Source organism: Lissotriton vulgaris, chromosome 4_1 (genome assembly GCF_964263255.1).
Source record: "Lissotriton vulgaris chromosome 4_1, aLisVul1.2, whole genome shotgun sequence".
NCBI lineage: Eukaryota > Metazoa > Chordata > Amphibia > Caudata > Salamandridae > Lissotriton > Lissotriton vulgaris.
In genome coordinates this window covers 328,810,388-328,826,367 of record NC_141691.1, presented here as the reverse complement: position 1 = coordinate 328,826,367, position 15,980 = coordinate 328,810,388, and the positions used below count along the sequence as shown (strand labels likewise).

Genomic DNA, 15,980 nt, shown 5'->3' with positions numbered 1-15,980 from the left:
TATATATATATATATATATATATATATATATATATATATATATATATATGTATATATATATACCGCCTCCTTTGTTCTAAAAAATAAATATATATATATATATATATATATGCTTTTGTACTCCAAACAAACGCCACTTCCAAATCCACCCAGGACCGGCGAAGCAAGGTAGGAGACGGACCACTGAAATTCACAGATCCTTTATTGCACTGTCAGCTGGCAAAACAGGAGGGCAATACCCGTTTCGGGCTCCACGAGCCCTTGTTCACATGCAAAGATCTAGTCAAACTTTTTTGTTTTTGTAATGCTTAGTGACTTGTTTAAGCCCCACCTTCAATGTCGTCACATGACCATAGACATGGAAAACATTATATGTTTTAAGATATTCCTTGTGCAAATACGCAAAATAAGTTAGATACATATATATAACTTATCAAGACAATTTTAAATTCATAAATGAAATTCTTTTTTTAAAAGAAACATGTCTTGTCGCGAAGTTTGTAAACATATGACTGGATAAATCCATAGAATGTTATATCATAGAGTATATAGTGAAGGTCTTCAACATTTACAGAGGCAAAACAAGATATCAAAGTGCAAATAATAGTGCTGCTAGATCAGAGTCTAGTTGTGCAAAAAGCAGTGACACCTGTGCTTCAGAGAGAACAAATATATGTAATGTGCACGAAGCATGATAAAGTGACCTGTGTATAAAAATGCAATGATGCTTATTTCAACAATTAGGATAAAATCACAATTTTGTCATATAAAAAGCAATATTAAAACATTCCATGCAGGTATAAAAATATTATCATGTTAAAAGTGCTAAAAACACCCCTTAAAAAAGTGCTAAAATGTGTAAAATGTGATAAATATGAATATACAAAAGGAAGTGAAGAATTAATTGAGTTGGTTGCCGTGACTAACAAGGAACTTGACTAGTCACGGAAACTGTTATATGTAGAAACAGATATCATAAAGATCAATACAACGGACAATATGTCAATGGGAATGTTGTCTAGGTAACAGGGAGCCTGACTACCTAGACAGATGTTGAAGGCAGCACTGTACAATCCAGCAACAGAGCTATATAGTAGTCAGAGAAAATTGCGTAGATCCTCAGTATTGTTTAGCCCGTTCGGCCATTTACTGTCGTATTCGAGGATCATACTGGACTCTAACTGTCTGAGTTTCAGCTCTCTATTGCCTCCCCGCCTAAGTATAGGGACGGAGGCTACAACATAATAAGTTAAACAATTAACATCTTTATTATGTGTGCTTTGGAAGTGCCGAGCCACCGGGTACGTTTGATCACAGTGCAAAATAGCCCTGATATGCTGCAAGATCCTGACGTGCACCTGTTGTTTAGTGCTGCCAATAAAATTCAGGCCACAGGTGCACGTCAGGACATAAACAGCATATTCAGTTTTACAGGTATGGTAGCCCACAATGGGGGTATCAACTAGCTTAAATGGGGTACTGTAATGAGTTTTATTGATGCCAAATTGACATGCTCTACAATTGGAGCATTTGCGGAACCCCGATACCGGTTGTAACCAACTAGCTTTCTGCTTTAGCTCTGGACTGCTTTGGTCCAGAGCAGTTCCCATACTCTGTGCTCTGCGAAAAGTTACCAGTGGTTTTTTTGGTAACATGCATCCCAAAACAGTATCCGTCAGGACAGTAGGCCAGTTACGGTTGATAATTTGTCTGATCTTTTTGTCTTGGCTACTGAATGCTGTAATGAATCTGGGGCACTCATTCGCTACTGCATCTATTGAAATGACTGCTTCCTGATCATTACTGGTCTGTTCTGGGAAAAAGCTAGATCTAGATCGTTTATCGGCTTTAGCCAAAGCTTGATCGAACACTGGATCAGAGTACCCTCGAGCTTTCAATCGTGTTCTCAATTCCCTGATACATTTGAGATACTCATCTGGAGAGCTACATATTCTTTTAATTCGTAGGATTTCTCCTAAGGGTATGCTTTCAATGGTGTGCATAGGGTGGAGACTAGAAGCATGCAAGGTTGTGTTTCCTGCAGTGGCTTTTCTGTGAAGGGTCGTCTGTAACCTATTATGTTTGTCTATATAAACGCAGACATCTAAAAATTCAATTTGTTTGGCACTGATGTGAGACGTAAATTTAAGATAAGGGCATTTTTATTAATTTCATCGATGAATTGACATGCTTCCTTTTCATCACCTTGCCATACTATAAAGATGTCATCTATGTAGTGTAAATATTTGACAATTTTTTCTCTGACCCATACCTGGTGTGTGACATTAAGACTTCAGTTGAAAGTCTTTAGAATACAGTCATTGCTAATTAATCTAGACACTAATTGTTGGACGGGCCAGTGACATATATATCTATATATCTATAGATATATATGTATATTAATCCCTCATTGAATAAATCGCCACTCTGCATCTCACTGGAGACTTGATTGGTCTTTTTGCTTGATTTTTCGCTGCATTCATTGGGGCCATCGGACGTCTAAACCTGATGTGTTCCGCCGATTACTGACGGAACAGGGACTGCTTTTCTCATATATACACGCAGACCAGACACACAGGGCAGGGAATGTATATATATATATATATATATATATATATATATATATATATATATATATATATATATATATATATATATATATATATATATATATATATATATATATATATATATATATATATATATACATTCCCTGCCCTGTGTGTCTGGTATATATATATATATATATATATATATATGTATATATATATACATTTCCTGCCCTGTATGTGTGTATATATATATATATATATATATATATATATATATATATATATATATATATATATATATATATATATATATATATATATATATATATATATATATATATATATATATATATACATTTCCTGCCCTGTGTGTCACCTGAGATCCTGGTTTTTGATGTTTGAGAATGCCATACACTAAGTCCATGTGCTCACATAGACCCAGGCCTGGTTTTCAATGATGATAGCTTCTGGACTTTTTCCTGAACTGGGAAGAGCACACCAAGAGTACCCTTATAGTGACAGAGGTTTACAATCCCTGACAAAGGTTTCATATGTGGAGCGTGGTGGTGGCAGCATACCATGATCGGTGAATTATAGTCACAGGCCTTTTTACCTGTGAGACATGAATGCGCACTGGCAGGCCAATTTATCTAAACTTCTGCTGCTCATGATGATTTAGGATTCCTGAACACTGACATTCCATGCATTGTATGTGTACGTGTGTGCTGGGATTGGTAGTATGTCATGCAGGAGTGATAAAAGCCGTTGTGTTACATTTTGGAAGCCCACAGCCTGGACTAGAGTACAAGATGGAGGCGAGGTTGCTTGCTCCGGAGAACACATCTTTTGATGGTATCTCCTAGATGTGGGCTCTAGAGGGGTATACCTGCAACTTCTGTCTGGTAGATGGCAAGGGAATCAAGGTGACGCTTGCAGTTAGGAAAAGAGTTCTTTGAGGTGGCACAGATTCTAGTTTTGTCTTTCTCATCTCTTTGAGGAGTTGTCATAAATAGCTGTATGCAGCCTGCTCACCCCTCTTTGTACTTTTTTGTGGTGGGCACTACAACTGCAGTCTGTCCAACTGGACAGAGCATCAATGCAGACAAAGGCCAGATTAGTAAGGTAGTCTGACCAGGGCACATTAAAGATGAAATGACCATAACCAGTTCCGATGAAGCAGACCTGGAATGCACATGCTCCATCTGTAAAATTGGTATAATAATGGGATTCCAAGACCCATTACTTTTCATTCTGGTAGAAAATGGAGAGAGGACTCTATGATTTGATGGTATATTGGAAATGTCTCAGAAGAAGAAGGAGGAGGTGAAGCTTTGTAGATCTTAGGGAAGGTTTCTAATTGAATTCAAACCAATGAGGGACCCTCCTTGCAAACACTCTTGTGTGGGCAGATTGAGGGTTTTACACAGTCAAAGTGGAATGTAACAAGGACTGTGGGATGGAAACTAAGTTGACTCCTCTTGTACATGCACTAGCACTCCAAACTTACACATCTTCTACTCCCCGAATGACAATACAATTGCCTCGTTGTTCTCTGCTTCTCCCACATTTAAAACTCTTCATTGACTGCTCATAACCAAGTGGGTGACTTTTAAATCTTTTTGCCTGGTCCAATGTGCCCTTCATGTCTAAGGTCCTTTCTCTGCGCAAAGGAAGTTTCACTATTATTTTACAGCTTGCATATTGCCTCTGGTGCTCATGTGGTCATTGTTACCAAGTTCTGCCACATAAGATTAGGTGTCAGGTCCTTTTTGTTTAAAGCATTTAAGTTTTGCACAATAACACTGAATGCTTGCTAGATTTTATAACTTAGCATCAGGATACCTTTTAATGTTGCAGTACCCTTTGTATGCTGCAATAGCACAACATAACAAAGTAGCTGACAATGAGTACTTCCAATATCATCAGCCTTCTGTTCTTTCCTCCAAATTTCCCCTCCTTATCTTCCATCGCCAGCTTTTATCACCATTTATGCCCATGCTTAAGGTGTAGGGTGTGCATGGTGTGAGGTATAAAAGTGGAACTCACTGAGCCGGAAGGCCAAAAGCATGCAATGCATTGAACTGGTAGGTACTCTGTTCAAGGTCACTTGCCCTAAAGCTACCCACTGCTGACACTTTCATCGCCTGTGGATCGCAACACATGCACAGCTCTTACATACACATGCGCATCCATGATTTATTCGAAATTTGGATGAACAACATAAGCTAGTCTAATCTCCTGCTTATCATATCTGTGACAATCTATTCAAAGATTACAGATCACTGGCAATACTAAGAGTGTTTACCCAGACACATGTGGACACCATTCAGAAAGGCATTTTGGAGTATGTAAAGTAGCACCCATGAAGTGCCCTTTCATGGACTCTTTATTTATTTATTTATTTATTTATTTATTTTTAAGGTTTTATATAGCGCGAACAAGATCCTTGCAGATATCAGAGCGCTTTACAGAAACAGGAGGAGGGGTAGACAAACTCTTGGAGGCATTATAATATTCGGAAGTGAGAGGGTTGCAAGGTAGGGTAGCAATCGCATAACAGTATACACACTAATAACAATCAGGAAACAAAAAAATTTTACAAAAATTTAAAAAAATAATTTTAAAAAAAACTAATTTTACAAACGCACTCTTCCGTGCGTTTGTAAATTAGCCCCAAAATATCTTAAATGGCAATAAAATAGCAATATTCAGGAAATAATAATTTATAGTTAGTATAACTAGAAAGGATTTCTCTTTTACTAGTAGGGACTTGGACGTTTTGGAGAAAATTCACAAATGAATATGAGAGGACATAAAAGAATACCTCTGCAAAATTCCACCTGGTATATATAAATGCCTTAGTGAATTTGACCCCATTGTTTTCCATTAAGGGTCAACAAAGAGTGGAGTGCGGCTTGCTCTTGTTAGCTATTGTTTCTATACCAGAAGCAATGACGTGGTGTTAAGTTAAGATGTATTTGTTTTGTTCTAAAAGCAACTTGGTAGCTCGAAAGGATTTATAATCTGTCCTAAATTCCAAAACATATCAGACAATAAGAAGAAGTGGTTTTCACTTAAAGGCACTCTGGATAACAACATCCTAATAGGAGACACTGAAAAACGGCTCTGCGAAACCCAAACCAAACATCTAATCGGCTTTACAAAACATTAGGGTTGGAAATTAATTCCGGTTAGTGGAACATCATGTATGACTGTAATGAACTACTTATCTCTTAGTCCAATTATAACAGAAAACATCAGGAATGCAGATAAGCTCTCCGTATCCAAATAGGATTAAACAATGCATTATGTCACTATGAAATACTGTAGCCCGTCAAAGCATCAGATATCTCATAAAAGAGACATGATTATGTCATTTTAGCATGTCAGTGCAAATGCTTCTTTATTTAAAAGGATATTTTGCCCTGTTCCTACTTTCTAAAATAAAGTGTATTCTTGGTTTACACAATACAAAATCTGCTCTACTTATGCACACGCCATTAGATAAGCAATTATGAATAATCAAATACTACAAAGACAGTATTACAGTAAAAAGTCAGGTAAACCCATTAACCACGTTGTCTCTATTCATCAGCCAGAAAAGTGAGGTGCATTTAGAACTGGTAATGATGTTGCAAAACGCAATATGTATACATTATTATCTCAATACGTGTTTCATAGAAAGCTACAAACCATCCCAGCTCCAGAAAAGCTCAACCAGTCACCTGTGACATTGCTTGTGGGTGGGTGGCCAGGTCTAAAGTGGGTGGGTGGCCAGGTCTAAAGTACATAAATACAGTCTGTCACAAGGATCCTAAAGAACATTGAAATAAGGAATTGTTTTGATGTCAGTGAAGGCGGTGACGTTGATAAAAGGGTCTATTTATTTTTTCATGATTTATGTTATGCAATTTACTATAACGGGAAACTGACCCGAAGGTGTTGGAGTGATTTACATGAGAACCAGTGACATAACACAAGGTCAGGTTAGTTTTTGCAGGCATGGGGAGATTTAATGATTTGCCCAGAATCACTGGATATTGAGCCAATACAGAACCTCGAGCCTGGTTCCCCCAGTTCCAAAGTCGACAGCTCAGGCAATAACGTCCCATCCTCTCCATTAGCTTAACAATTTTAACTTGGTTTGCAGCTGGAGGAATCACACAAAGGCAAACCCTCGCATTAGTTTGAAAATCAGGCCAGGGGTAATTAGTTTGTAGCCTATTCGAGCTAACTCGAAAAGTTGCCTATGCAGAGCAAAATGTGATGTGTAGTTCGCATTGTGTTCCTTGGCCACATGCTTCAGAAATTAGATCTGGCAATGAATGTCTCCTGATATGAGTCTTAAGGTAACGTGTTGCCTTGGTGACTACTGGGAACAACACTGGGGCTCCATGGAGGCCTCTAAGCAGTGTGTGCTCGAAATGGTGGCCAGATTAGAAGAACCCCAAGCTGCTCATTCTGTCAAATCCAACAAGTTAAACATGTTGCATTCAAAAAGCGGGGTCCAAAATAACTAGGTATCAACTGCAATATCATGATATATACATGCATTGGTCATTGTAACCAGCTTGCAAAATCAATGTCACTGCAACTTCCTTTGAAGAAACACATGAACTGGGGTTGTCACATTAACAAGTAACTTATAATGCACAATGCAATCAGTGGAGGCATTTACCACTTGCAAGGGTTATTTACACTGGTAGTCCCACAAAGCAATATGAAGATAAACAACTATGTAATTCACCTGCTGAGCTGAACACCAAAATTAATATCATACATTCCCTTCCAGCTCCACTCATCAGCATTTTCTTCACATTCTTTGAAGTGTGATAAGCATGAAGTGTGAGAGTATTACACCAGCCTAACAAACTGGCTATTAACTCAAATGTCTCAATAAATGAGAGAGGGAGGGATAACTATGAGTACACTCTCAGTCCCCCTGTTAAGTTACTTTCAACAACAAAAGAGTGTGCTTTCATGAAGTGGTTGGAAATTGGCTGTTTCCACTTAGAGTGGGGTCACTCTAAGTGGAAACAGCCAAACAATTAATTTGGTAGATTTCCCTATCATATAGTTTTTATTATGTCAGACTGGCCATCGAATAAAATATTTTTTGAGACCCAATCTGGTCATTTTTAATGATCACTACACTTTCACTGATCGTCACAAATTCCCGCTCTGCAATAATTCTGGCATCACAGCACACAGGGTAAGCATTCAGCTTAACCCGGTGGGGCCCTATGATGAAGCAGGTCACCAACCAGGTTGGTGAGTGAGGGCTTTCCTTACAAATCAATCAATTGGATTTGCATACTGTACCCTATGCTCTTGAACCATTTCATATTAACTCAAATACCATCTCTTCGACCAAGTTTATCTTTATCATGTTACCAAACCTATAAGCTTCTTGTTAGGACTTGGCAGGCTGGTCGGTTATCGATCAGCTGCAATCCAGTGGAAGGCCACAGAAGCAAATGTCCCAATTTTGTACTGGAATAAAAAATCAACAGAGTGTTGGCTGGCAGGTGTGCATTTTATGAACAGTGGCAGTTTACATTTTTGGACAGGATCCTTTGGCAACATGTTTATGTTTATGTTTATGCAATTTTTAAAGCGCACAAATACCCGGAGGTGTTTCGGCGCTCAAAGTACAGAACCGTAGCTACAGCCGGTAGATTATAATGTAAAGAACCAGGTTTTAAATTTTTTCCTAAAGCTGATGAGAGTAGAGGCAGTTTTGATGTGCAGGGGCAGTGTGTTCCAAAGTTTGGCCGTGGAAACTGTGAAGCACCTGCCACCCCAGTTGGCCTTCTTTGTTCGCGGGACTTTAAGCAGGTGGGCAGAGGAGGAGCGAAGAGTTCTAGAATGTACCAGGGGACAAAGGACTCTTCTTAGGAACTGTGGGCCCAAGTTGTTGACTGCTTTATAGGCAATACAAAGTGCCTTAAATTTTGTTCGGCTCCTGACTGGGAGCCAGTGGAGTTGCCGGATAAAAGGGGAAATGGATGTGCACTTGGGCACTCCCGGTAGAATTCTAGCAGAAGCGTTCTGGACTAGCTGCAGTCTGTTCATGACTTTTTCCTGGGCATTAAGAAGGAGGGCATTACAGTAATTTATTTTTTAGAAGACCAAGGTACTGATTAGAGTTTTGCTGCCTGAGGAGGGAAGGTATGGCAGGAGTTGTTTGATCCTTTTCAGGATAAAAAAAGATGAAGAGACCACGGAGTCGACGTGAAGATGAAAGGTCATTTTGTCATCAAATATAACTCCCAGGTTGCGAACCTTAGTGACTGGTTGGGGTGGAGGTCCCATCTCCGGTGGCCACCATTGAGGGGACCAAGCAGGTTCCAGTTTCCCGAATGTCATCACCTCTGTTTTGTCAGAGTTTAATTTGAGACAGTTTGATGACATCCAGGTACTGATAGCCCGCATTCCCTCTTGGAAATTTGCAGCAACTGAGGTGCCGTCACTATGTACAGATAGCACCAGTTGTGTATCGTCGGCATAGGTTGTTAGGGCAATTCCGTAAGATTTTATTACCCTCGCTAAGTCCGATACATAAATGTTAAACAGTGTCGGACTTAGCGAGTAGCCCTGTGGAACGCCACATGGAAGAGTGAAGGTGTGGGAGGTGAAATGGCCCAATTTTACTGTTTGTGGACGGTCAGCCAGGAAAGATGCGAGAAGTTATTTCGCTTTGTTCTTAATTCCTATAGCTGAGACACGGTCGATCAGCATGGCATGATCGACCGTGTCGAAGGCTGCAGAAAGATCTAATAGTATTAGTACAGCTGCTCCTCATTTGTCCAGTGTCATCCTTATTTCATCTGCAGCTTTTAGTAACACAGTCTCTGTTCCATGACCCTGTCTAAACCTGAATTGGGTATCGCCCAGTAGATTATTATTGTCTATAAATTTTGATAGTTGTGTGTTCATTGCTTTTTCAAAGACTTTAGCTGGGAACGGGAGACATGCAATGGGTCGGTAACTAGCAGAGAGAAGGGGATCGAGAGTGGGTTTTTTAAGAAGTGGCTTAATGATAGCCTCCTTCCAGACTGAAGGATAGGTGCCTGTTGTAAACATGGTGTTACAAATGGACGTATGGGCGGGGGAGATAGCTTCAGGAATGAGATTGAGAATGGCAGGTGGGCAAGGGTCTAAAGGTGATCCTGATTTAGTACCCGAAACTAGTTGATAAACTTGTTCCTCCGTGACAGCTTCGAAGACCAAGAAGCTGGATGTATTACAATGTGCTGATGGATTCATAGTGGCAGTGGGAGGAGTGTGGGTGAAGGCTGAGAAAATGGCAGTAACTTTATCTTTGAAGAAATTAGCAATGGAATCACAAAGGGATTGGGTTCCATCAAAGCTGGGAGCAGGGGGGTTAGAGAGGTGGGTGACCACCTGGAACAGTTTTTTTGATGAGTTATTTGCCTGGTTGATTTGGGAGGTAAAGTAGAATGTTTTTTCGGCGGTTATAAGATCTTTGTATTTGGAAATGGCGCTTTTGTACACAATTTTGTCCGTAGGATTGTAATAGCGGCGCTAATGTCTTTCCAGGTTTCTGCAGTGCTGTCTCTGCAGTCGGAGGGATTCCGAGAACCAAGGGGCCGAGGGGAGTTTTCTGCTACGATGGGAGGTTTTGAGGGGAGCTAAATTAAGACAAGCCTTATTTAGGCTGTTAATATAATTGGTGGAGGCCAATGAAGGGTCCTGTTCGGTAGTAGTAATGCTGTCAAGCAGCAATGCAGCAAGGTGAGGAGGATTAATATTTTTCCAGTCTCTAAAAGTAAAAGAAAAAGAAGATGTAGGGGAAGATGAAAAGGAATTAAGTTTTATGGAGAAGCATACTGCAGAGTGATCGGTCCAAATAAGAGGGATCACCTTGGAGACCAGAATGTGGGGGTTGCTGGTAAATAACCCATCTAGGGTGTGTCCGGCTTTATGGGTGGGCTGGTTGACAATTTGCTGTAGGCCGGCGGCTGCAAGATCTTTAATTAGTACCGAGGTATCAGGGTCACAGGTGGCTTCAAGATGGAAATTGAAGTCTCCCAGTATGGTAAAATGCGGCGCTCCTGCTGAGACCTCGATAAGGTTATTAAGGTTGTTGAGAAATTTCAATCTGGACCCTGGGGGGCGATAGAGAAGAATGCCTATAAAAGATTGGTTACCGGAGAGGCTGATGGTAAAAGAGAAAGCCTCACAGTCACTATATTTAGCATCTGTAATATTAACTTTAAGGTGGTTCTTAAAGATAATGGCTATTCCCCCTCCTTTTCTTTTGATTCTGTCTAACCTGCAGACGCAGTAATTTTCTGGGGTAGCTGCTTTAAAATCTGGACCTGAGGCGTCATCACCCCAGGTTTCAGTGCCTGAGTCTCAATAGCTTCTTGGAGTTTAATTACAGGATGAGTGCCGAGATACTCTTGTCACAAGGTTGGCAAGAACTGCACCACCCATTGGTTGTGGACCAAATTTCAGAGTGGGGGCGTTAAATGTTATATCACTGAATTCATAGGGATTGTGAAAAATCCAATCATCACACACAAAATATGTATAGCAAATGTGGCATGCCCATTCAGCAGGAGAGTGGTAAGGGTGTGGTGTGTAACTGGTGGTGCATTTTGGAGTACTGGTGAGATAGCGCTCTGTCATTCACATACAGCACATTTTCCATTAAAGGGGTCACTACACTTGCATAGGCATGCAGTATTACTGGTAAAACTATATAGTCCAAAAACAACAATGTAGAGAAATCTAACATCTTACATCATTTGCTTACACTTTGTGTACCCCAGGAAGATTGTCACCGAGGTCATTTTGATGAAATCCTCCCGCTTTGCAGTTAGAAAAATGAAGGCAAACACCAGTTTCAAAATAAGTAGCACTTTTTCATAAGACATAGCCTGACGTTTGACCTTTGTATTTGAATGCACACCCAATGTGCCAAGATAGAAACACAATTTCAAAGGATCTTTATTGCTCATTCACCATCTGAACTTCAACATGGTTATATTTAGGGGCACCCTGGCACCCTCCCCATACATATACTTCCAGTGCTTATGCTACCAACCATCCTTACACATTTTAAGGCATTATTACTAAGGATGACCAGTGGAACATCCAGTTATCTAGGAAATAGGTGCATTGTGGATAATTATCTTACTAATAGGTTTGCACATGTTCATTGCACTCTTTGTTTGTTTATTACTGCATTTTAACCGAAGGTGTGCATATTTAAAAGATTAAAAACTATATATAAATTAAACAGGCCTTGGGGTTTGAGATCAAATATTTAAATAGTATTTTTTCATTTAGGGAAAATGTAACAGTGAGAGTATGATTGAGTGTAGAAAGCATGAACGCAAGACCCAGACGTTAAGATTCTACTTAAACAAAGTCCCTTTTAGGTGCAGATGCATATTATAGTGACAAACTAGAGTAACCGTTCAAAACACATAATCAATAAAACTCAGATATATCCTGGTAAATACGCTGCTATGTGAGCTATGTTAGCTCTACACCAGAGGCAATGACACAGGAATTAGTGACAGGCATCACCTGTAACCTACAATCAGCGTGTTTAACATTCTGAAGGTTGATTTATAAAGATTGTTTATGTTTGTTTTCTGTGTGTATTGATGTTTTACTGATGGATTAGATATAACCAAATTCATGACCTTGCTTTTTAATACAGGCTTACTCATGGAAATATCTTTGTGAAACAGAGACCTTAATAAAATTGCCTTATTCCTGGAAGTTTATGAGTAACTCATGCCTAAAAATGGGCTAATACACAACTACTTACAAAAATGCTTTATGAACCAGGGTTGGAAATTCACACAAGATAAGCTTAAAACACAATAATTCACAGAAAACGATGTGGAGAATAATTTGTAGTACTGACACTGCCAAGAATATTGATTTCTTCTTGCACCTCTAAACCCTTAGTACCAATAAACAGCCATAATCAAAAATTACATTGTTCTCTCCTACAAGCTTTTAACAGGGTCGGAAAGACTAAATTGACCTATAACTGAACCCAGTGGTGGACCACTGCATACATTTGTTTTATATTATCAATAATGTTTGAGATACATTTAAAAACATATTCACACTCTTAATTGCAAAACACATAGTTCCTACACAAAGAACCAGGAATTCATTTGTATACCATTGTAAACATCTTAGAGTTAACTAAAGCATGAAACGACAACACAATTATTTAAACATCCCAACTGAAAACTGATAGGCCTTGCAGGGCCCAAGAAAGACAGACTAGCAGGATTGACACATCTTAGAACAGCTTAGTACATTTATAAAATGTATGTAAAGTACTCACTGATACTGACAGCTTTGCTCCATTCTTCTGCACATACATGACAGAGTCCCGGACCAGCGAGAAGAGGTTGAGCAGCACATGCTCCATGTCATAGATTCCATACATGCCTTTGGTCAGCCCTTCCAGTGACCGGATGTACTCCCGCCAGTATTGGTCAATGTCGGCAGCACCTGCCAGGCACCCTTGCACCACTGTGTTGCAATACCCCATACACGGCTTGGCCATTAGTAGACCCTGGCAGTGCGAGCAATACCACATCCTCAGAAGAGCCCGCCCGCAGTCTTTGCTAAAGCGCAGGTGATTGGTCGTATTGATGACTTCGATGCCAAGGTTCAGTGCTTGGAGAAAGACTCGAGTTGCCCTCAGGGATTTCGATACCTGGGTCATGATGATTTTGGGAAAGTTTCCAAACACATTCATGTCGCGTCTTGCGGCACGGAGGCATTCAGTGGATTCCACGGAGAGTTCGCCAAACCTAGGGTTGATCAAGTGAGCGTAGATGACCGGAAACAAACTGTCAAAGAACTCGTTTATCATGTCGTTTACGTTGACGTCGGAGCCCAGTATGTAAAGAGAGACATCAGTGAACAGCGAGCCGATGTACTTGACTATTCTGGGCGCGAGGCTCCTGTAGTGATTCTTGAACATTGTACTTGTGTAGTTTCTCGCTTGACGTATCACCATTTCAAATATTTCTGCAAAACAAACAAATGTATAAAATAGTTCAAGGTGTTGGTACATACTTACTTCGAATCTGGACATTGTTATGAGAATTTCGGACTCAGTCAAAATCTTGCTATATTCATTAATTCCCTCTAATCTGCCAAATATGCCTGTTTTTTTAGTTCACCTTTTACAGAAGACACAACTAACAGAATCATTCAAAGTTCTGACAGGAACTTGGGTTCCAACGCTGCCTGTCTGCCAGGGTGTACAGTATCTTATGTCAGCTTCAACCTATGAGACTGCTTTGTCTATTTCTAAACCTTAAGATAGGCCAAAACAAAAACATTGACTTACTTTCAGACCAACATAATGTAGGGATGTTAAATGTGAAAGACCGATTCACAAAGCGTTTTCTACCTCTAGATGTGACTCGTGTTATATGTGAAATACACCTGAAAATCCGGGCCTGATCCATCAAGCGCTTTCAGGAAGTAGCTGTAACGTATTCTTATGTGTGACTTCCTCGTGAATTTCCAAGAGTCAGGTATGCTTTAAGCCTCTTTTTTCTCAATTAGAAAGCACCCCTGATTGTAGCAAATTTATGAGTACATCCTCCTAAGTCTGTCGAAAGACAGTAACAAAACTGATTTCAAGTATAGAGATATCCATTTTTTACAAGCACATGGTGCACCAGGAAGCGTTAGCACACTGCACACTGGAGTGTGCTGAACAGAAAACAAAAACAGTATTGAACAATTAATTTCCAAAACAATTACAATTTATGCATGCAATTATGAATGTGGTGTTAGTGTAGTGTGAAGGTACACAAGGAAGTGGAGTGCTATACAGAGCCAAAGGGAAAAAAATAGTCAATGAGTGCTTGGAGGGAACATTTGTTTTGACAGTACATATAGAATATTTCTCTATCAGACGGTGGTGTTATTTAAAGAAGTATGTCAACTCTTTCCAAAATAGTGACAAGGTTAGCATTAGGATGTTGTTACAGATCCTGGTTGTACAAATAGATATTGTTGTGAAGTGGGATATTAGTAGAGGGGGTGAAACCCTACACAGGCAGCAAATACAATCTATGTCAGGCTGAAAAACAAGCAAACCGCAAATTACTCTGTGCTCCTCCCTCTGGTAGTTTGGCATAAAGCAGTCAGGCTTAATTTAGAGGTAATGTGTAAAGTATTTGTGCAGCACTTAAATTGGTAATAAAATGGAAGAAAAATCTCACACCAATAGAGTAAAATGTTATACATTTTTTGAGTAAATCTGTTTTGGTGTATGCGCAATCTTTATTTCAGTCAAAATTGTATATTGTTCTGTGTGCTCCCGGGGCGAGGTCTTCACTCTAGATGTCTTGAAAATATGCTGGATTGCACTCCCTTTATCCGGATTATTAGGACTAAAGTAGTGCCAAAGGGGGGGCACATCCTGATAATGGGAGTGCAATACTGTATCAATTATTTGAGACCAAAAAGAACAAAAAATATAATTCTTTGGGCCTTACATGTACGAGACGGGAAGGTTAGAGCCTGGCCAGTCGGTGCACTTTCCAGGCTGACATGGCAGTTTAAAACTGCGCGCGCTGGCACTGCAGTGGCAGGTCTGAGATACATTTGCAGACTTCTTCTGTGGGTGGCACAGTCACAGGGCTTAATTTGAGCCGGAGCTTGCCGGTGCTTAGCACCGGCACCTAATTATGAGGGCCGGGTCTATTACCCGGCATTAAGTGCACCTGTCCTGCCTTCGAATTTGATTTTTGAAAGACGTGACTCGTGCGCACTGGCACACACAGAGAGTGTGTGCTGCGCCTGCTGTGGTACTGCTGTCAGTGTTGTGGTGCCAAACTTGTTGACTCACTGACTCGATGATGCATCTGCAGCTAAAAACCAGTACTTACTGATGTCGGTGACGTGACGTCACGTGCTTGCCCTGCTCCCATTTCCTCTCTCTCAAGGCTTCACTGCTGCGGATCAGTCAGGGCCCCAGTGGGCGGGACACTAGTTAGTGAGTAGTGTTGTTGCAGGGTACTGGGCAGGGCTTTGCTGCGGAGGTTGGGGCTATGCTCGGCAGAGGGGGAGCAACGCGTGCGCAGATAATACATGCAATTAAATGCACACGCATTTTCGCTGCCCGAGGCCCGCCCCAGCATACCAGCACCGCACCTCTCCTCTCCTCTCACCGAGTATCTAGGAGGATACTTGCCGCCTTATTCAAAGTTGCTGGAGCTGGGACAATTGAGTTGGGACCAGGCCAGCTCTGCTCAGCAGGTGATGGCGAGGCGCGAGCGAGGCAGGGCCTGGCGCTGATTAATTTACTGGTGGTCAGGTTTTTAAAATTATCCTGATTGGTCTACCAGCAGCGACTGGACAAGATGGCCTGGGGGTAGGCCGGCGCCTGCGGCGGCC

General features: G+C 40.6%; 1 protein-coding gene across 1 annotated transcript in view; it reads right to left on the bottom strand.

Moving 5' to 3' along the window:
• The window catches only part of GPC3 (glypican 3), a 3,092,951-nt gene that overhangs the window by 1,732,663 nt on the left and 1,344,308 nt on the right, over positions 1-15,980 (bottom strand). The window contains exon 3 of the mRNA XM_086918698.1: positions 12,898-13,592. Within this exon, the coding sequence (XP_086774824.1) occupies positions 12,898-13,592 (695 nt within the window). The remainder of the gene's footprint in view (positions 1-12,897; positions 13,593-15,980) is intronic.